A 23098-nucleotide genomic window follows, 5' to 3' on the forward strand; every position below is an offset into this window, starting at 1 on the left:
TTGCCACAGTGAAAATAAGTTGGTATTAATAAGTACTTCCCGTTAAGTATTTCCTGTACATATTTCCTAGTGTGTACATTCCATGTGTGTATTAACTATTAATATTTTATGCCTAAAGATTTACTTCTCTATTTCATAGCATTAGGCTGAATGATAGTGACTGCCTCTGAAATTCAAAGAGGCTGAGAGTTCTTTGCAGAATGCGTTCACTTTGGTGTTAATTTCCTCATAAGAATAATTTTAAAAGTCATATTTTGAAAGTAAGGTCTTTGCTGGAACTAAATTGAGAATGTATGATTCTTATCAGTTAATGATGCCTTGTTTTGACCTATCCTTACCCAAAGACCTAAATGTAGAAATTGTAACTAGAAAAATGTGAAAATGTGATCAATGTGTCCTTGCAGTGAATTCCATTGTATCAATGCATTTCCTACACGCATCTCTCAAAAGTCTGGATCTAGTCTGTTTTAAAGTAGTTTAGGACCTAAATAAACATAGATTATTTAATTGAATTTTACCAAGTATGACCCAACAGACCAGGCTTTGGCTCCAATTTTTTTCTGTCTCTACTAAGCAGTAGTATCTTTTCTCTTAATTGTGGTATTTATTTATATCCCTTTCCAATTTATCCACAAGTCCCTTGGTGCTCTTATAGATCTGCTAAGTTCTTTATATGATTTAGGCAATAGCCTTTTATTTGCTATTTCTTGTCAATTTCTTTCTCATTCAATATTTGAATGGCTTTTATATTATATATATGAGTTTGTTTATATTTAACTATCTTTTCCATTGTTATTCAGTTGATAGAAAAAAGGATAACCTTTCAGGTTCCAATTTTACACTGTCTTCTAACTTTTCTGTTACTTAATTTTTAAATTTTTAATTCAATTGTCTAAGAGTTAAATTGGCATGTGGTATAAAATATGACTCAAGAAAAGTTTTCTCCATATTGTTATTCAAGTATGTCAAATATTATTGGGTAATGTCTTCAGTTCCTTACTGATGATTTTGTCTAGCCTTGGTTTATCACTTGCTTTTATTAATTATAAAATATTATGATACTATAATCTATTTCTCAGATTATCTGTATTATTCGATTGACCTATATTTCTTTTTGTATGTTTGTTTTATTTTCTGTTGTTTCATAATATGGTCGAATATCTTTTGGTGGAATACCCATAATCTTTTACTAAATATTTTGAGTTAATTTGGGAAAAACAAATTATGAATATGGGGATATATAATTAACATCTAATTTTATTCTTTTTCCTTTGTTTTTATCTAGCTTCAGTGGATACCACTACCTGGGAATATCCAGATGTCTGCAGATATTATTTTGGCTCCTTTGGACAGTGGTCGAGTCTCCTTTTCTCCTTGGTGTCTCTCATTGGAGCAATGATAGTTTATTGGGTGCTTATGTCTAATTTTCTTTTTAATACGGGAAAGTTTATTTTTAGTAAGTATCGATAGCATGTGCTTTTACACAGTTACTTTCAGATACAATAACTACTATAATGTTTTAGTTTCAACCTTAAACTCTGAAGTTGGAATAAATAATGTAAAAAGTAATATTTTTAATTCTGGAAAATGCACTTGATTCAGTTTATTTTCTATTGTTATGATCTCAAGTATAATGTGTATGTTCATTTTCAAAAACTAATTTTTGAATAAACAATATTCCTTCAAATTCTCTAATTAATATAAAATATTTCTGAGTTTCAGCAGATATTTTAAACATTGTTTCAATCTTTACCACAAAATTTTAGTATAACAGAATTTATGAAGGTCATTGGTGTCTGTTACTAAAGAATTTGATGTGTAGAGTCTTGGGGAAACAAATTTCAGTCACTTATTTTTAAAATATTAAGATTTAAAAATTAGAAAATAATAGAGTAATGGAAGTTATGTGATAAATATATTATTAACATACCACAGAATTTGTTGTGGATATCGGTTTTACCCTTTAGTAATTTAAAGATATTCCTGCCGATTGTTTTCTTAAGCATTTTTATTAACGTGTGCTGGATTTTATGAAATACTTAATCTACATCTCTTGTAATGCTGGTAAGCTTTTCTCCTTCAAATTGTTAATATAGTGAATTAAATGAACATTTTGTAATATTTAAATCATTCTTATATTCTGGGAAAACATAAATTAGTGTATTGGTCATATTTTTACATTTCTTACTGGATTCGGTTTACTTTTGGGAGGGGTGGGGCTAATATTTTTTTTAGAACTTTTGTGTCTTTTCATAAGAGATACTGGCCTATAGTTTTTCTTTCTCATGCTGTCCTTGTTAAGTCTTTGTGTATTAGGGCTTCTGTAACAAACTATCGTAACTGTTTGGCTTAAAACAAGAGCAACTTATTCTCTCACAGTCCTGGAGCCTAGAAGTCCAAAACCAAAGTGTCAGTAGGACCCTACTCCCTCTGAAACCTTTCAGGAAGAATCCTTCCTTCCCTCTTCCTAGCTTCTGGTGATTGGTTGCTGGCAGTCTTTGGCATTCCTTAGCTTGTAGCTGTATCACTCCAATTCTGCCTCTGTCTTCACATGGCTGTCTTCCTTTAATATGTCTGTATTCAAATTCCCTCTTCTTACTAAGGATACCAGTCATTGAACTTAGGGCCTACCCTAATCCAGTGTGATTTCATCTTAACTTGATTATATCTGCAAAGACCCCATTTTCAAATAAGATCACATTCTAAGATTCCTGGTGGCCATGGATTTGGTGAGACACTGTTCAACCCAGTATACTTGGTATCAGGATTTACTAGCCATAAGTAAGTAGCCGTCAAGAATTACATAAAGATTCATAACTTCTAATCTTAAATCACTAATAACCTTTGGAGTTACTGTTAAAACCTTGAGCACTAAACTACTTCTTTTATTCTATCTTGAGATGCATACAATGATGGTGAATAATTCACATATTCAACTTACTTTATGACCTTAAAACTTAATCCAACATTTTTACCATCTCTTTTAAGTTTTAATCAGATAATCTTATTAATGCTCATTACTAAGGTTATAAAAGGTTAACATCAAACCAAATAAAGTAAATTCAATCAGGCTAGCAAGAAAACACATCCTTTACCCATTCTCTCATTTGCCATAGAATGATATGAATGGTCAGGTTTCTGCATATGCTTTCTACTTTGCTACTCCCTTTAGTATAACTTAGTAGTGCTTGTAAGCAATTAATTACTCTATAGCCTATGGTCTATAAAAGCACGTACTACACTTTGTAAAAACTTTAAATGATTTTCCAGATAAATTCGGCTGTGACAAGTGTCAGTTTTCCCCTTTTACAGACTTTACAACTTTATGTTAAGATGTAACTACACTTGTGTAAATTAGTCAGAGTATATGAAAAAAAAAATTGTACACATTCTCTTTATTCCAGGGCTTTTAACTAAATTCGCCTGTAGGTAGGTTTTTTTAAAACTCTTCAATCATGTAAAATTTTCCACAGTGGGACTGTGAAGCCAATGACATCATTCCTGTCAGTAGAGAAAGCTGAAGAAGGTGAAGCCATGTTAACAGTGCAGCTGCCTTGATTCAATGAACTAGTTAATATTACCACCCAGGAGATCTTAAAGGATTTTTATAGACAAAAGTCTTTAGAGGGTGATCAATTTAGCATCTTTCATTCAGTACTAAACTATAGTTTTCCTTAATTTTTAGATTTTATCCATCACATTAATGACACCGACACTGTGCTGAGAACCAACGATAGCAACCCTGGTAAGTAGTTTGGAATTTAAAGTTTAGCTTGTTTTTTATTCCCCACCTTGCTTCAAAAATGATTTCAGGTAGAACCTATGACTGTATTTTAGGTAAATGATTAGTGTAAAATCATTATCATTATGTTAACTGGGCCACTATTAAATTGTTGGCATCCGTGTGTTAAAAAAAAACACACAAAAAACAATGCCACAAAAGGTTGTGTTAATGTGAGCTAAACAATATTTAGTTCACATTGTACAATTCACGACGGTAGCTCACATTTATCATATCCCTATTTGCCTACGAATAATCATTACATATTTTCAGAAAACTGCTGATTGTTTTAGTCTGGCAGCATAGTTCTCAATTTAACTTAGTTTTAGACATTTATTGTTCTAGTTACTAATATTTAAAATATACAAATATGTATCCTTTAGAATAATTAATTTCCTAGTAATGAACAGAGGTTAGTAAATATGGAAAAATAAATTGAAGATTGGGAAAAAACAATGTTAATTTCGTAGAAAAGTTTTTTTTTAATTTGTTAAAAATAAACCTTTGTGGCCTATGGGTTTATCCAGTATGGCAGTCACAGGTGAAAGTGAATATAAAAGCTAATGTAACTTTGTTAACAATTATACTGTTAACCTTGAACATCACCTAAAGCTTTCACGTATTTAGGTTTCAGAAATACTAAATTGATATCATTTTGATGGAGGTACACATTGATCACCAAAAGGACAACTTATTGTTCTAGGTGCTGGGAATATAATGAACAGACAAAAGTCTTTCCTCTCATGAAACATACATTCCAGTGTCTTACTTTGCCCTTAAGTTAACTGTTTAATTTCTTTTGTTCACTAGAAAATGAGTGAGTGAAGTACCAGCTTTTATTTCTGTAGACACACACGTGTACACACACACACACACACACACACACACACACACTTTTGAATAGTTATACTAAAATATATCTCTTACGTCCTATTCCTTACCTCAAAATTGTCAAAGGACCGAATAACATCCTTGTCTTAAAAGAGAAACTCATTTTACTATAGCTATTCTGGTATCAATTTATGAAACTAGTTTATTAATATCTAATAGGATTTCTTCAATAGGGAGTCCATTGTTGAATTTATAAATATCACAATTACACTGAAGATTTGGAGAGACCACCAATAATAAAGTCAGTTTACTTTGCATAGTGATATCTTATGTTGACACTAGCAGTTTTTGATTCTTGTGTTTATTTTGAACAATGTATTAAATAGTATATGAAACAGTCCATTTCAGTTCATGTAAAAAAATTACAGCCGACATTTATTGGATACTGTGTGCAGGCATTGTTCTAAATGTTTTACAGCAACTCTGTAAGGTAGATACTGTTACCTCCACTTTCTAGATGTAGAAACCAAAGCAGAGAAGTTAGTGACTTGCCCAAGGTTGCCTAACTGCGTGTTAGGTGATAGAGTCACCTCATTTCTCAGTGAATTTATTTCCATAGCCTGTGCTCTTTACCACTGTTACTAGCACAAGAAAAAGTGAAGTTAATTTACTTCTGTCCAGAGCATAGAAGAAAACAGTACATGTCAAAATGCTGACTAAGAAAGGAGAAAGAAAACCAAGTGTTTGGCTTTGTGGCATGCCAAATAATGAAGACAGAATAAAATTGAAAACAGAACTTACAATGAATACATCATTTTCTCTTTGACTAGTGATGAGTATGATTGTTGCTCAGTATGAGTATTTTTCACCAGCATTAAGAGTTCTTTACAAAGAGCTGATTATTAGCAAAAGCACTATTATGAAATTAGTAACACAGTGAGAACGATTTGTATTCTACTAGCAGAAGCAATTGCCACTTTAGGTCAGTGTTAGGAAAAATACATTTTGCTCATTTCTCTGTTCTCTGGATATCTTCTAGACTCTTGGGCCACTATAACATGTGATAAACTTCCAGGAGAATTACTCTGAATTGCTGGAATTCAGGATTCTTAAGCTATAAGCAATAATTAGGTTTTGGCAGTACCGTGACAGCTGTTGCAATGATGTCAACTTTTTAATCCAAACCCAAGATCTTGTTTATTGTTAGAAGAAACCTGTTGTTTGAATTTTGTATGGGTTATTAGCACAACAAGCAGTTACCCTAAATTGTATTTGTTATATAAGATTAAATACCATCCAGCCCAATATTTTCTCTCTGGCAATGGAACCAGAGGATTTTTGATGCGATCATTGTATAGTTTCCAGTAGAAATGAAGGAGATACCTCAAAATTTTCTAACATTCTTCCATCTTTGTTTATAGGTAAAAGATTTTTACTATATCTAAATATAACCCTCAATTTTTTTCCCAGAAAAGAGAAACTTAGTATTCATGGTAAAAGTTGAGGTGGGTAGTGCAAGTGTCAGTCTCTGGGGGTCATTTTCTGTCCTTTGAAGTCTTCCCTAATCTGATGTTTTCCTGTTGCAGTGATTTGTCCAAGTGCCGGGAGTGGTGGCCACCCTGACAACGGCTCTGTGATTTTCTATGCCAATGACACGGGACTCCAACAGTTTGAAAAGTGGTGGAATAAGTCCAAGACTGTGCCCTTCTACCTCATAGGGCTCCTACTGCCACTGCTCAATTTCAAATCCCCTTCATTTTTTTCAAAATTTAATATCCTAGGTAAGCTGAGGCACAGAGTTATACAGCCACTTTGTAGGAGAATACATGCTGGATTCCGTGGAAATATGGTCTGGCTGGGTAGAGAGTTACCTTCTAGGCCTGTACGCCTAAGTTTAATTTGTTCACTGGTGTGTTACCTGCTTTTTGGTTTTCTCTATGGAGTTGGGCACAGAGGAAAATGTAGATGACCATTTCAAGTTTGAGTCCCTTTTAAGGTATTGGGTTTCCCAGCCTGTCCTTACTGAACAACTAAGCCTTCCTCATTTCCTCTGAGGATATAACTACAGGAAATAGACTAAGATTTCAGGAAGAGAGGTCCAAGGGATGTCATAGGAATTCTCAATTCTAAAGGTTGGAAACATTTGAACTTACTAAGGGAGGTTATGGAATATTTTTTCCTATGGTTTCTATTTAAGTATATAGCACAGAATTATCACCTGATTTTCAACCTGAGATATCATTCTCTAGCTCAAATTCCTAAGGTTTGTTCTGCTTTTGCTCTCTTCCTCAGTGCTTTCTTTTTTTCTTTTCTTGGAATACCATTGCCTCCTTAAGGGAACACACTTCTTTCTGTGAACCCTGTTTTTCAGAAATTTTTGAAATCACTGAAAAAATTTCAGAAATTTCTGAATCAATAAAGCTATGTTTGACCATGTCTTCTTTTACAGTCTTAAGATGGCAAACGGAATCCCCAGTGAAAGCTCAGATCTGGTTAACTAAAGACAAAGATATCATTCATAAAGAATTGATAACCCCAAATACAGCATAGGATTTCACCTCCTCCCTATAGATCTGATCTCCTGCAGGGTAGGCAGCCTAGGGTACAAAATAATTAGGTTACTTGTCACATCCAGGAGGTAGCTTCTGGCTTTCCAGAAGACCAAAGGAGCAGGTAAAGTTATTTCTCTGTACCTTTTTGCCTCACAACAGGGTTCACTGTAAGTCTGCCAAAGACACAGGAAATGAAAAGTTGTGGTTATATAAGCTTTGGACTCTTGTTTTCTTCCTTTGTGAGTCAGCTAATCTCCAAGCCCACAAAAGAGCTCATATAGCTCATTTGTGGTTTCCTGATTTGTTTGCTGACTTTCCTATGGAACAAATCTTTAAAAGCTAGCATATAAATTTATAGAAGAATTTGCTCAATTGGGCAAAACAATCACTAGACTTCTAACCAGGTTGATTATGCTCCACCTCCTTAAGGATGTTCTGCTTTTGCCCTTTTTCTTGGTACTTTCCATTTCTGTTAAATCTGTAGCTTCTTTAGAGAAATCAGTATCTCATTCCTCTAGAAAACTTCTTGGACTGAACTCCATAATGACTGGACTTAATTCCTTAATAGGAATAATCCTCTAACTTCTAGACTACTGAAAAATTCTGAATGTCTACTTTATCCTGTGTATAATACCTATGAATGGAACCTGGAACCTTTCCATCTAGCAAGTAATACTACCCAATCAAAACCTCACCTAGATACTAGATCAGATTAGTCATGGATTACTTGGCTTATTGCCTTTCTCAAATAGGTGCATGCTCCACATTCACTACTTTACTTTCTTATCATCGTACACTAAGTGTTGTGACAGACTTTTCCAACTTATTGACCGTCTCTAATAGTTTCAATACAGGAATAAAAGACATTTTCATGTTGTCTTTTTTTCTCCTATGTAAACTAACAGTTTTGTAATGGACTCAGCATGTATCCTGCACTAATTCAGCTCATGAGAAAATTAGACAGTTTTGCATTAAGCAATATATGCTCAACCCTCATGTGGTTCTTCTTAGGCCTACTACAAGTTTTTTGCTTTGTTTTCTGATAACTCACATGCTTGTTTCTGTTCTTTAGATCCCACCTGGGTTTTAGTGTACCGAATCAGTGAAGTTAGTAACAGTGAAGTTAGTACGTTCTTTGCTGAGAACGTAGAAACAAAGCTTGATTTTAAAATAGTCTAAAAATACAAAGATGATACATCGTTTCTCAATTTTTTTTCACAGGTACAGTGTCCGTTCTCTATTTGATTTTCCTTGTCACCTTGAAGGCTATTCGCTTGGGATTTCATCTGGAATTTCATTGGTTTGTGCCAACAGAATTTTTTGTACCAGGTGAGCTGTTTCAGACAAATAAAGGATTAATAAATTGTAATAATGCAATCTTTATGTTAACTATTTTTAACCATTGCTATTCTAAAACAAGTAATGGTATTTTTTATATGAGCATTTTTATTAATGCTGTTGAACTAAAAATAAGAGTACAGTTGAAATTATTTTGGTTTTCTTGCAGTTAGGGGTAACCAGGGCCCTTTGTCATTTCTACGTGGGAGTTGAAGTTCATTTGTTACAATGCAATTGGAAAATCAAGAACGCATTCTCTAGACTTTTCTGAGAAAACATACCCCTAGAATTTCAAAGACTTAAAACATGGTCAATGATTAATATATGTGGATATACTGCTCATTGACATCATTATTCCCCTTCTGGGTTCTTTTGTTTGTTTGTTTTGTTTTTTTAATATTCCTGTTTTTCAGCCTAATTAAGATGGTGATATTAAGTGTCCCCTCCCTCCTTTTTTTCCCTTATGGTTAAAATTTGGCAATTTCTTACATTTCATCCAACTTTAGGAGATTTTGGACATGATAAAAGCACCATGAACCAATGAATGGATAATCAATGCTCAATGAGAGACAGCTTAGAAAATGGAAGTGACTGTTACACTAGTATCTTGAAAACTAATAAAAAAGAGAGTAGTACAAAATTCTGTTATTGGTTTAGTAAGACTGCTTTCTTTCCGTTCTTCAGCTGTTGATTCAGGCGGTCTAAAATTTCAAGTCTCTGTTCAGGATCTGGTGTTACTCTCTAAAGTCTGCAGTTTTAGTTGTCTACCACTCCTTTTTATTTCTTTTTTGAAAGATTTTTATTAAAATATAGCTAACATACAATATTATATTCGTTTCAGTTACACACCGTAGTTATTCAACATTTATATATCTAAAGAAGTGATCACCGTAAGTTCAGCAACCGTCTGACATCATACCATGCTATCGCAATATTATTGACTATATTCCTTATGCTGTACTTTGCATCCCCATGACTTGTTTTGTACCGGGAAATTTGAACCTCTTATTCCCCCTTTTTCCCTCCTTTTTTAATTTTCAGTTATAGTTCACATTCAATGTTAATTTCAGGTGTACAGCACAGTGGTTAGACATCTATATAATTTACGAAGTGATCCCCCTGAGTAGTCTAGTACTCATCTGGCACTATATAGAGTCATTACTATATTATTGACTGTATTCCTTATGCTTTACTTTACATCCCCATGACTGTTTTGTAATTACCAATTTGTAGTTCTTAATCCCTTAACCTTTTTCACTCTTCCCCCCAATGCCCTTCCCATTTATCATCCTGATAGATCTAATACCCATCTGATACCATGCATAGTTAATTACAATATTATTAACTGTCTTCTTCATGCTATACCCTACATCCCCATGATTACTTTGTAACAACCAATCTGTACTTCATAATCCCTTTCCTTTTTTCTCCCATCCCCCTAACCATCTGGCAACCATCAAAATGGTCTCTGTATATGTGCTTGTTTCTGTTTTGTTTGCTTCTTTATTTTTTTCTTTAGATTCCACATATAAGTAAAATTATTAATGCATTACATCTGTCTTTCTCTGTCTGACATATTTCACTCAACACAATACCCTCCAGGTTCATCCATGCCACTGCAGATGGCAAGAACCCATTCTCTTCCATGGCCAAGCAATATTCTATTGTATATAGGTACCACCACCTCTTTATTCATTCTTGCATCGATGGACACCGAGGCTGCCTCCACATCCTGGTCATTATGAACAATGCTTCAATGAACATATGAATGCACACATCTTGAAGTAGCATTTTGGATTTCTTCAGATAAATACCCAGAAGTGGGATTACTGAGTCCTTCTTTATGTCTTGCTATAGCCTTTATTTTAAAGTCTATTTTGTCTGGTATAAGTATTGCTACCCCAGATTTTTTGTTGTAGTTTCCATTTTCATGAATATCTTTTTCCATCTCTTTATTTTCAGTCTGTGTCTTTCAATCTGAAGTAAGTCTCTTGTACGCAGGCATATGTAAAGGCCTTGTTTTTTTAGCCATTCAGCCACCCTATCTTTTGATCAGAGCATTTAATCCATTTACATTTAAAGTAATTGTTAATAGATATGTAGTTAATTGCCATTTTATTATTCATATTTTTGGTAACTTTTTTTTCTTCCTAAAGAAGTCACTCTAACATTCCTTGTAATATTGGTTTGGTGGTGATGACCTTCTTTTGCTTTTTCTTATCTGGGAGGCACTTTATCTGTCCTTTGATTCTAAATAATAGCCTTGCTGGGTAGAGTAATCTTGGTTGTAGGTCCTTACTTTTCATCACTTTGAATGTTTCATGCCAGTCCCTCTGGCCTGCAAAGTTTTTGTTGAGAAATCATGTCAAAGTCTTATGGGAGCTTTCTTGTAGGTAACCAATTGCTTTTTTCTTACTGCTTTTAAGATTCTTTCTTTGTCTTTAAGTTTGGGCATTTTTAATTATGATATGGCTTTATGTGAGCTCCTTGGGTTCATCTTGTTTGGGATTCAGGGCTTCCTGGGCTTTTATGTCTATTTCCTTCACCTGGTTAGGGAAGTTTTCTGTCATTATTTCTTCAAATAAATTTTTAATTACTTGTGCTCTCTCATCTCCATCTGATACTCCTGTGATATGAATGTTGCTATGCTTGATGAGGTCCCATAGGCCCCTTAAACTATCCTCATTTAGGGGTATTCTTTTTTCTTTTTGCTGTTCTGATTGGATGTTTTCTGCAACCTTACCTTCTCAATTGCTGATTCGATCTTCTGCTTAATCTATTCTACTGTCTATTCCTTCTAATGTATCATTTCAGTTATTGTTTCCTTTATTTCTGGGGCTGGTTCTTTTTTATGTTCTATCTCCATTTTTATGTTTCCTATCTCTTTGTTGAAATTGTCCCTGAGATCATTGAACATCCTTATAACCAGTGTTTTGAACTCTGTATCTGGTATGTTACTTGTCTCCATTTTTTTTAAGTTCTTTTTCTGGAGCTTTGTTGTTGTTTTATTTGGGACATGTTTCTTTGTCTCACCATTTTTGCTGCCTCCCTGTGTTTGTTTCTATGTATTATGTCTCCCTGTCTTGGTAGAGTGACCTCATGTAGTAGGTTTTCTATGGCACAGTCTCTAGTCTCTGTTCACCTGAGCTTGGTGCTCCGGGTGTGTCCCCTGTGTGGGTTATGTGTGCCCTCCTGTTGTAGTTGAGCCTTGGTTGCTGAGGGATTGACCCTCAGGCTGATTAGTTGTGAGGACTGGCTGTGACTACAGTGGAGGAGCTGTTGTGCAGTGTCTGACCCTACAGAGCAGGATTCACTTTAGCAAGATCTTGGTGCCTGCCCAGTCTGCCTTTTGGGTATGTCATCTTTGGAGGCAGCCTCCTACATAGTCTGAAGCTAGCCATCGGGTGTGCCAGCCCTGGGGCCACCTGGGAGGGGCCCCGTTGCAGGCCAAATTCAGCAGCAGCCTGTGCACTGCCTGGGCCCATCTGGCATGAGACACAAAGCAATCCACAGATGCTTCCACTTGCACCGTGCTTGGAGGTGCTTCAAGAGGTCAAGCTGGGACCCAAGGCTGGCTGCTGCTAGTACCAGGCTTGGGGCTTCTCAAGAAAAAGTATGGGACACATAGAAACCAGATGCTTCTTGTTTAGGATTTGTGAACCTTTGAGAAATTTTAGGAAAGTATGCAGCATGAGCCAAGATGGTCCCTTTGTACGAAAAAGCCACTGGAAACACTTGGGTGTGCTTGAAAGTTGGGTGGTACAGGGTTTCAGGGACTCACCAGGGTGGGGCGGACAAATGGTGTTAGCCAGGTTTATGGACACTCAGCTACAATGGCTCCACTCCAGGAGGGGGAAGGGCTCAACAAAGAAACAATGGATTCTGCCAGCACTTCCATGTGGGAGAAAGCTGCTCCTCCAGCCTTCACCCTGTAGCTAGACAACTCAGTTCCTCCCTGTATGTCCTGGCACCTTTCAAGCTGCTGCCCTAGTGCTGCAGCTCAGAGCGAGTCTGTAAGTCCATCTGAAGGCTCTTTAAGAGGACAGCCTGGAACTCCAGCCCCCCTCCTTCTCACTCAGCCACAATCTGTGCTGGTTTTCACTGACAGAATTATGGGGACTTTGCTCCTCAGCATTGGGACCCTGGGCTAGGGTACCGGGTCTGGGGCTGGGATCACTCACTCCTCCCCTGGGGACCTCCACAGCTGAGATAGTCCTCCTGGCTTTTAACTGCCACATGTGGGTGTGGGACCAACCCGTTCTGCATCTCTGCCCCTCCTACCAGTCTCAAGGTGGTTTCTTCTGTACGTCCTTAGTTGTAGTAGTACTTCAGTTCAGCAAGACTTCAGGCAATTCTCAATGTTTATTCTGTAGTTTAATTATAATTTTGGTGTCCTTTTGTTTCTTTTATTACAACATTCCTGAGTTTTCCAGGTGTATTGGTTTTGTGGTCATTGGAAGTTGTTGTTTATGTTACCATGGTTATTTGTTTTCATGTCATCTGGCTGCATTAGTTTTGTTTTGTTTTGTTTTTGTTTTGTTTTTAAGGTGGGTGAAGCTCACAGTGACCCATGCAGGGATCGAACCAGCAATCTCAGTGCTATCAGCACCATGCTCTCTCAACCCAACTGAGCCAACAGGCTACCCCAGGCTGTGTTAGCTGTCATTTTTTATTTCCATTAGAAGCCCACAAAGACTGAAAATAAAAAGTCAGTGTAATTTCAGGATAAAGGAAGTGCTAGGGCTTGAAAGGCATCCTTCTCTCCCAGATTGTAATTAGAATTGGGCACTGATAAAAATGGCAACTTTAAGCTAGTTCTCCCATTGATTGATAAAAATAGTCTAGGATATTATTTTGTAAAATTAGATCCATATTGATTTATTTTAAGAATCTTAGTGATAAAAGTTTCTGCTAATGATAGGACATGAGAGATAAATATGAGGAAAAGAGAGAGTATAAACAGTTATTTATAAGATGAAAAAGAGAGCATATTTAAATAGTTATTAAGTGATTTATTTCCCTTTATTTCTAAGTGACATGAAGGGAGAATTATGAGGACTATTAACTTGTGTTAATATTTATGGTCCTGAAATAAATTACTTTGTTGTGATAAGAATTTCTCAAGAATGAAGATATATCATAAATCTTTTTCAGTAAAGGCTAATTAAGAATCAAAGAACTTTGGAGGGTGTGAATCTTTCCTATCTTGATGAATGGTTCATATAAACTTGTAGTTCTGATTGAATCTTTGTGTATATACTCTTTAGTTCTAAAAAAAAATGTTTTGGTGAAGTAGACTCTATCATCCTTTCTCTTAGGTAATAGGAAAAATAATGAGAAAAAAACCTAGTCATATATTTTATCCTACCCTTTTCTACCAAAAGCTTCACTTTTGCAGTTATTCTTTTTTTTTTTGTCTTTAATCATGTATCATCTTTTTTTTTTTTTTTTTTTTTACTGAACTATTCCTGTCAGTGTAAAAACCTATCTCCCAAACTAAAAAACAAAAACTCATAATGATTTCACATTCCCGTCTGGCTATTGCTTCCCTCTTTGAAAGGGTTGTCTGTGCTCACTGTTTCCACTTTTTTTTCCATTTTGCCTTAAACTGGCTTCTGTTAGGCTTTGGCCCCAGTCATGCCACTCTATTGACAACCGATGACTCCATTTTTCCAAATCCAGTGACCAATTCTCATACTCTTCTTACTCAACATATCAGTGGTATGGAACACATGTGATCACTTCTACCATCTTAAACCACTATATTTACTTAACTTCTAAAACCCCATTCTGTCTTGATTCTTTTGCATAACTGCTCCTTCTCATATTCCTGACCACTAAATGACAGAGTCATCCAGGGTTTAGAACTCAAACCTCTTTTCTCTCAACCCTTATTCCCTAAGTAATGTCACCTAGTCACCTGGCTTTATATATGGTCCATATGGTGAATATTCCCAATTTTGTATCTCTAGCCCAGATCACTCCACTAAAATCCATACTCATATATCTACTTGCCCCTTGTATATCTCCACTTGGATGTCCACTAGGTATCTCAAACATAAATTTACAAAAACCAAATGTTTCCTTCGTCACCCACCCCATCCCACCAACCTGCTTAACCTGCTCTTCTCCCGGGCTTCTCTGTCTCAGAAAATGGTAGCTTTAATTTTCCACATGAGCAGACCAAAAATTTTTGACTCATACCTGACCGTTCTTTTTTTCCACCCCACATCTACAAAGTATGTCAGCTCTACTTTCAAAATAAACTGAGAACATGGTTACTTCTTATCATTTCCACCAAAAACAGCTATGTCAAGCTACTAATCTCTCACCTGGATTATTATAGTAGCCTCTTAACTAGTTTCACTGTTTTTACTTTGTCTCCCCCTCCATAACCTGTTCTGCACCCAGCAGCCAGAATGATGTTTTTAATATACCACCTTCAAAAGTCTTTAATGGTTTCCCATCTCATTCAGAATAAAGACAGTCTTTATTATAGTCCATAGGCCATACATGATCTGACTCCTGGCTTCTCTGATTTCATCCCCTACTACTTTCCTACTCATTCAGTACACTCCAGCCACACTGTCCTTACTGTTCTACAAAAACGCCAAACACTCTCCTAGCTCAGAATCTTTCCATTTACGGTCCCCAGTGCATAAAATGCCCTTATCTTTTCTCAGGTATCTCTACATGGGTAGTGTCATTAGAGAGGTCTTCCCTGACTTCCTGCCTACTCCCACCCCCACCCCCTTATTTTTCATGTGCCTTGTTTTGTGTCTTATTTTTCTTTAGAGTTCTCATCACTACCAACTCTTACATGCAGGTGTCCCTGGTTATCTAAATCTATTATGTTCCTGATTCTGATAATGACTTGAAATATTGAGGGATATCTATTATTATAATGGACTTGGTTCCTGAGTTTCAAAGAGAAGGTAGCAGAAGTTAAGATAACATGGGATTATCCAAAATGTTTCTGAATCTATTTGGTTCTTATATTTGGATAGTGAAAGTTCAGATGGTAAGGAATAAATGGTAAGATTTTTGTTTGTTTTTTCGTTTGTTTGTTTTTTAACCTGTGTTTCTATCTCTAACTAGAATGTTAGCTCTCCAAGAAAAGGGATGTTCTTTTTTTTTGTTTTTATACTTCGCTATTACTGTTGTATCCCTGAGGCCTATAATACTTCCTGGCATATAGTGAGTGTTCAGTAAATAACTGTTGAATGGATAAATGTGTTTATTTCTACTTTCTCCTAAATTCCATTAAAACAACAGTAAATAAATAAATGTAAAAACCAAACACAAAGAGACTTAGAAGAGATAGTAGCAGACAAGAGATAGTAACGGATTTTTAGAAGCTGGAAAAGTGATAGATGGTTGGTAACTGACAGCAAAGTAGAAAATGTAAGTATCTGTAGAAATGGATTCCAGGACAAAAGAGATCGGTTTGAGCTACACAATCCTTAAAAGCCTCAGCATTTGGAGCCATTTGGATAACTCTGAAAGCAAGGGTAAGTTAAGGACTTAAAATGGGAGGATTCTTTAAAAGTTTACCTCAGGAATAGTTAGATATAACCCCCTCTCCTTCCCTCCTCAACCTAGCAAGACATAGACTAAACTGAATCAGACTCTGAACTCAGGTTCACCTAGCTTAACAAAGGGTAGGAATAAGGCTCTAGTCTGAAAACAGGGATTAAGTAAAAGAGTATATGCTTAATGGTGAGACCATACTCTCTCCCTATACCCCTCCAATTCTCTTCTTTACTCCTTGGCTCCCAGAATGCTGACAGCATAGGATAACAGAGGATTCTGTTCTGGAGAAACTGACAAGCCCAAGAGGAAAGACCTAGAGTCTCAGATATTTGATTTCTGCCAATAGATAGATAGATAGATAGATAGATAGATAGATAGATAGATAGATAGATAGCAGGTACCTTGCTTGTATCAGACCATTTAGATGTCTACTAAGTATACATGGTATTTTTCACTTTTAAATATAAACAGACAGAGAGCACTAGATATTTGTGGAAAGCCTCTTACATGAAAATGAAATAGGAAAGGGGGGAGGTGGGAGGAACATAAAGGGAAAAAGAAAATAAGAGGGGAAAAAAACTTCCAAAAAATTATATCTTCAAAGTGACATATCCATGAAACAATATTTGGATGCCAAGGAAGGAAGGAAAAAAGGAGAATGTTTGGGTTTGGAAATAAAAAATATAATAGAAATAAGAATTCAGAGAAAATTTGGAAGATAAAGCTAACTTCCAAAAAAGTAGACTAGAAATCATGGATGGTTGGATGGACAAATGGATGAATAGAGGAAAGAATGAAAAGAGGGAGGAAGGGAGAAATGGAGGGAGGGAGGAAGGGAATGAGGGTGGGGGGAAGGAAAGGGGAATAAAGATAAGAAAATTAGAGCATTAATTCAGGTGGCCCAGTATCCAACTAAAAATAGTTCCATAGATAAGAGAAAAAATGAAGGGGATGAAATGATCAAAGAAACAGTTTAAGTAATTTTCCCAGAACTGAAGAACATAAATTTCTAGATGAAAAGGGCTTAAATACCCAGAACTGTAAATAAGACCTGTGACAAATCATGTCGTCATAAAATTTCAGAACACCAGGGATAAAGAGAAGACCCTAAAAGCTTCCAGGGACAAAGAACAGGTCTATACAAAAGGTCTGGAATCAGAATAGTATCAGACTTCAACAACTCTGAAAGCTAGAAGACAATAGAAGTGTCATCAATGGTCTCAGAATAAGTTATTTTAACCCAAAATTCTAAATCTTGCCATACTCTCATTCCAGTGTTAGAGTATAATCAAGTTATTTTCAGGTGGCCGGTGAGCTTAGTTGGTTAGAGCTTGCTGCTAATAATACCAAGGTTGCTGATTCGATCCCCACATGGCCACTGTGAGCTGCACCCTCCTTAAAAAAAATTTTTAATTAAATAAATAAATAAAATAAAAAGTAAGAAAAATAAAGTTATTTTCAGGAAGTAAAGTCTCACAAAATTTTACCTTCCATGCACGCTTTCTCAGGAAAAAACTGCTACATGTGCTCCACCAAAAAGAAGTGGTAAAGCAAGAAATTCCCAGAGTGATGGTGAAGGGAAATCCTAGGAAACAGCTGTTCAACAGGTCTAGAGAGCAACCAGCCCAGATTATAGCACGTAGACAAATGAGCCCAGGAGGCTTTTTTTCCAACAGAAAAGTAAAATGGAAAAGATCATTCTATTTGTTGTATTGAGAGGAATTTTACCATTCTTTTGGAGAATTTGGGGAAGAATTGGTTCACTAGAGAATTAGGCAATCATAAAGGAAAAAGTCAATGATTACTTCCCAAAAAACAGGTCAACAAAAGTATTTTTATGTAAGAAAGAATATGTAATAATACAGTCCATGGATTAACTATGAATAATACATAATAATCATAAAAATTAAAACATTTAATATTGATATTGCAGAATCAAAATTATAATTATGATTAGGGAAAATAGAAGATGGGAAAATATGAGTGGTGGTGGTGATTAAAGCCTTACAGTATAAAAATCAATGGATTATGTCTAAAATTTAAAAATAAAAGACAAGAAATATAAGCATGTTACTTAAAAATAAGCAGGATTATAAATTAAAAATATGCTAAATAGTTAGAAGAGTTAGAATTAGTTGCCTCTCAGAAACAGGATTCAGGATGGGAGTTATGAAGCAAGAGAATCCTGGTTTTTATTAGCCTTGTAATGCAATTTAACTTTTAACAATTAGTATACATTTAAGACTGCAATTAAGATTATAGTTTTAAAATGAAAAACTGTTAAATGCTTTGAAACTGACTTCAAAGAGACTATAGACACTGATTTTCAAGAATTATAGGGTGATTTGACAGCAGCATTGTGTTCATCTGAAACCAGAAAAAATAATTTTCTAACCACATATGCTTTAAATAGTTTCATTCACTTTCCATTAGGAGCAGACTATGTTTTACCACTCACTCACTGAAACTTAATAATACCTCCAAATATATTGGAATTTCTCTCCTTATTTTTATGTTTTTGTCTTTGTCCCACCTTTTTTGGTTTTGCTTTTGAACATTTTATTGAAGTATAATATATATACACAAGGTCACACAATTAAGTTCGCAAACTTTCACCATGCATGTACGTGTGTGTGTGCACATACACACAAACATGCACAACTCATGAGTATACAGCTTGGTTAATTTTCACAAACTCAAAACACCACGTATCCAACACCCAGATCAAAAACATAAATTACTAGCACCCCAGAAGTCCCTTTCATTCTCCCTACCAGTCATTACCTCCCTGCAAAGATAACCACTGATCTGACTTCTTACTCCAAAGCTTAGTTTTGCCTGTTTTTGTAACTTAATATGAATGAAATATACAGCATGTGTTCTTTTATGTCTGGCTTCTTTCAACATTATATTGTGATAATGATCCATATTGTTGTATGTTATTTGTAGTTATTCCCATTGGTATTTCATTGTATAACTATACCACAATTTGTTTAGCTTTTACTGTTAAGGGACATTTGAGTAGTCTCCAATTTTCTACTAATGTGTTTATTACAGCACTCTTCATTCTTTTTTTTTTTTTTTTAAGACTTTATTGGGGAAGAGGAACAGGACTTTATTGGGGAACAGTGTGTATTTCCAGGACTTTTTTCCAAGTCAAGTTGTTGTCCTTTCAGTCTTAGTTGTGGAGGGCGCAGCTCAGCTCCAGGTCCAGTTGCCGTTGCTGGTTGCAGGGGGCACAGCCCACCATCGCTTGTGGGAGTAAAACCAGCAAACTTGTGGTTGGAGGACGTGCTCCAACCACCTGAGCCATCCGGGAGCTCAGCGGCAGCTCAGCTCAAGCACTCTTCATTCTTGTACATATCTTTTAGTGAACATATGGCTGCTTTCTCTTGTTTGTAAACCTACAAGTGGCATTACTTGGTCAAAGGGTATGCATATATTCTGCTTAGTAGATATTGCCAAACAACTTTCCAAAATGGTTGTACCAATTTACATTCCCACCATCAGTGTTTGAGTGTTCTAGTTGTCCACATCTTCATCAACAGTTGTATTTTCTATTTTTTCCATCTAGCCTTTCTGGTGAGTATGTGGTTTTAATTTGCATTTCCATAATGGCTAATTAAGTTACCACCTTTTTATATGTTCATTGGCAGTTAAGATCACCTCCTTTGTCAAGTACCTTTTCATGTCTTTTGCCCATTTTTGTCAATTTATTGATTTATAAGCATTCTTTATTCATTCTAGATATATATTCTTTGTCATATTAATATATTACAGGTATCTCTTCCCCCTCTGCTTGCTTCCTTTCTTAATATGTCTTCTCAAAGAAATACAGTAGGCATTTTGAAAATGATCAGAAGTTTGGGGCTTCTTTAAAACCACTTTGTCAAGGAATCTGTCTTTTTTGATTCACTATGTAGTGATCATTGTGGAAATGCCTGGGTTCTTTAAAAAGGCGTATTTTCCATAAAAAATTTTTTCTTACATGTATGTTCATAGCAACATTATTTATTCATAATAGCCAAAAAGTGGAAACAACCCAAATGTCCATCACTAATGAATGGATAAATGTGGTATATCCATATAATGGAATATTATTTGGCAATAGAAAGGAATAAAGTACTGTGGTGATGGTTGCACAACTCTGTGAATATACTAAAAAAAACTACTTATACGCTTTAAATGGGTGAGATGTATGTGAATTATATCTCATAAAGCTATTAAAAAGAATCTCAGGTTTTTAAGGAATATGCTCAAAAGACAGTTTTTGTTTGTTAGTTGGAAAAAACTGGATATTTAATCACTCTAATTTGACAAGTTAGAAACGAGAATAATATCACCTGCCTTAGAAAATGACCCACTAATAAGTTGCTTCATGAGTCATCTTACAGTGATAGATGTTGATTGCCCTAAGAGACAGGAAAGATCAGCTAAATTGATGAGCTTATTGAAAACAAATAGATCTTAGCAGAAAGAAAAATCATTCTGAAGAACAATTTAAGGTAGAATCTGACCACTTCCCTGGCTGAGAGCTCTTTATTCCGAAAATAAATAAATGCCTCTGATTATGTGCCATCATTGTCAAAAAAGACATGGCTCAGTGCCCTCCAGGAATTTATAGTGGAGCACTAAGATCAATTTGTGAATTGATGATGATAGTACAAAGATATACACAAGAGCCATAGTACTATAGAAGAATTGCATGTAAGAATTAGGAATCAGAGACAGGTGCTAAATAGAGAATGTTTTAAGGGCCAAAAGGAATTCTTTAAATGAAGAATTCAAGGAAGGGATGTATGCCCCATCAAGGGAACAACATGTGTGAGCAACCCTGAAGGCCTGAGATAACGTGACCCATTTAGGAAATTTCAAGAATTTGGATGGCTAGAGTGAAAGAATGCTTGCTGGGGAAGTGATAGGAGATAAGGGTAAAGAGGCAAATGCCAGATCATGAAGACCTTTCTTAAGCTAAATATAACTGGTTATGAGACTTTCCTTTCCCCTTATTTGGAGTTGGCTGAACTAGGACAGAGGCTTCTACCGTGTTTCCTTGAAAATAAGACCTAGCCGAACAATCAGCTCTAATCCGGCTTTTGGAGCAAAAATTAATATAAGACCCGGTCTTATTTTACTATAAGACCAGGTATAATATAATATAATATAATATAATATAATATAATATAATATAATATAATATAATATAATTTAATTTAATATAATTTAATATAATATAATATAATAATACCAGGTCTTATATTAATTTTTGCTACAAAAGATGCATTAGACCTGATTGTCCGGCTAGGTCTTATTTTCAGGGAAACACGGTATGTCTCCAAGAGGTCAATAGATTTCCATTTCCCTGATGATTAGTGATGTTGAGCACCTTTACATGTGCCTGTTGCCTGTTTGGATGTCTTCAGAAACATATCTACTGTGTTTCCCCAAAATAAGACCGGGTCTTATATTAATTTTTGCTCCAAAAGACTCATTAGGGCTTATGTTCAGGGGATGTCATCCTGAAAAATCATGCTAGGGCTTATTTTCCGGTTAGGTCTTATTTTGGGGGAAACACGGTATTTAGTTCCTCTGCCCATTTTTTAAACAGAGTATTTACTTTTTTGCTACTGAGTTGTATGAATTATTTATATATTTTAGATATTAACCCCTTATCAGATACATGATTTGTGGAAATTTTCTCCCATTCTGTAGGTTGCCTTTTCATTTTATTAATGGTTTCCTTTGCTGTGCAGAAGCCTTTTAGTTTGATATAGTCCCACTTACTTATTTTTGCTTTTGTTACCTTTGCTTTTGGTGTCAATTCAAAAAAATCACTGACAACACTAATGTCAAAGAGCTTACCTTTCATGTTTTTTTCTAGGACTTTTATGGTTTCAGGTCTTACATTCAAGTCTTTAATTCATTGTGAGTTGACTTTGGTGTATGGTGTGAGATAATGGTGCAGTTTCACCCTTTTGTATGTGGCTGTCCAGGTTTTCCCAGCACCATTTATTGAAGAGGTTATCCTTTCCCCATTATAATTCTTGGCTCTTTTGTCATAACTTAACTGACCATATGTTTCTGGGTAATTCTATTCTGTTCCATTGATATATGTGTCTGTTTTATTGTTGTTGTTGTTGTTGTTGTTGTTGTTTGGTTGGGTTTTTTTGTTTTTTGGTTTTTTCCAGTACCACACTGTTTTGATTACTATAGCTTTGTAATATAGTTTGAAATCAGAAAGTGTGAGACCGCCAGCTTTATTCATCTTTCTCAACATTGCTTTGGCTATTTGTATTCTTTTGTGGTTTTATATACATTTTAGGATTGTTTGTTCTATTTCTGTGAAAAATGCCATTGGAATTTTGATAGAGATTTCATTGAATCTGTAGTTTGCTTTGAGGAGTATGGACATTTTATTAATATTAATTCTTCCAATCCACAATCATAGGATATCTTTCTATTTATTTGTGTCCTCTTTAATTTCTTTCATCATTGTCTTATAGTTTTCAGTGTACAGGTCTTTCACCTCGATGGTTAAATTTATTCCTAAGAATTTTATTCTTTTTGATGCTATTGTATATGAAATTTTCTTAATTTCTCTTTCTGAACAGTTTATTGTTAATGTATAGAAATAGAATATATTTTTTGTATATTGATTTTGTATCCTGCAACATTACTGCATTTGTTATTATCATCCTAAAACAGAGACAGTTTTACTTTTTCCTTTCCTATTTGGATGGTTTTTCTTTTTTCTTTCTTTCTTTGTTGTTTTTTGTTTTTTGTTTTGTTTTGTTTTGTTGTTTTGTTTTTTTGCTTGCTTAAGTGCTCCGGCTAGGACTTCCAGTATTCTGCTGGATAAAATTGGTGGACATCCAGTTGTTGGATAAGAGTGGACATCCTCTTCTTGTTCCTGATCTTCGAAAAAACCTTTCAACTTTTCACTGTTGAGTATATTGTTAGCTGTGGGTTTGTGATGTGACCTTTATTGTGTTAATATATGTTCCTTCCATACCCAGTTTGTTGAGGGTTTTTATTGTTAAGTGGATGTTGAAATTCATAAAAT

General features: G+C 35.2%; 1 protein-coding gene across 7 annotated transcripts in view; it reads left to right on the forward strand.

Annotated features, from left to right (window-relative positions):
• The window catches only part of SLC38A9 (solute carrier family 38 member 9), a 70722-nt gene that overhangs the window by 23837 nt on the left and 23787 nt on the right, over nt 1-23098 (forward strand). For all 7 annotated transcript variants that reach the window (XR_012495143.1, XM_019743197.2, XM_019743204.2 and 4 more), the window contains 4 exons: nt 1286-1456; nt 3686-3745; nt 6199-6393; nt 8386-8493. Coding sequence is in view for 6 of the 7 variants with exons in the window: in XM_019743197.2 (XP_019598756.1) it covers nt 1286-1456; nt 3686-3745; nt 6199-6393; nt 8386-8493 (534 nt within the window). In the remaining variant the exon portion in view is untranslated. The remainder of the gene's footprint in view (nt 1-1285; nt 1457-3685; nt 3746-6198; nt 6394-8385; nt 8494-23098) is intronic.

The sequence above is a fragment of the Rhinolophus sinicus genome, linkage group LG03 (assembly GCF_036562045.2).
Source record: "Rhinolophus sinicus isolate RSC01 linkage group LG03, ASM3656204v1, whole genome shotgun sequence".
Lineage (NCBI taxonomy): Eukaryota > Metazoa > Chordata > Mammalia > Chiroptera > Rhinolophidae > Rhinolophus > Rhinolophus sinicus.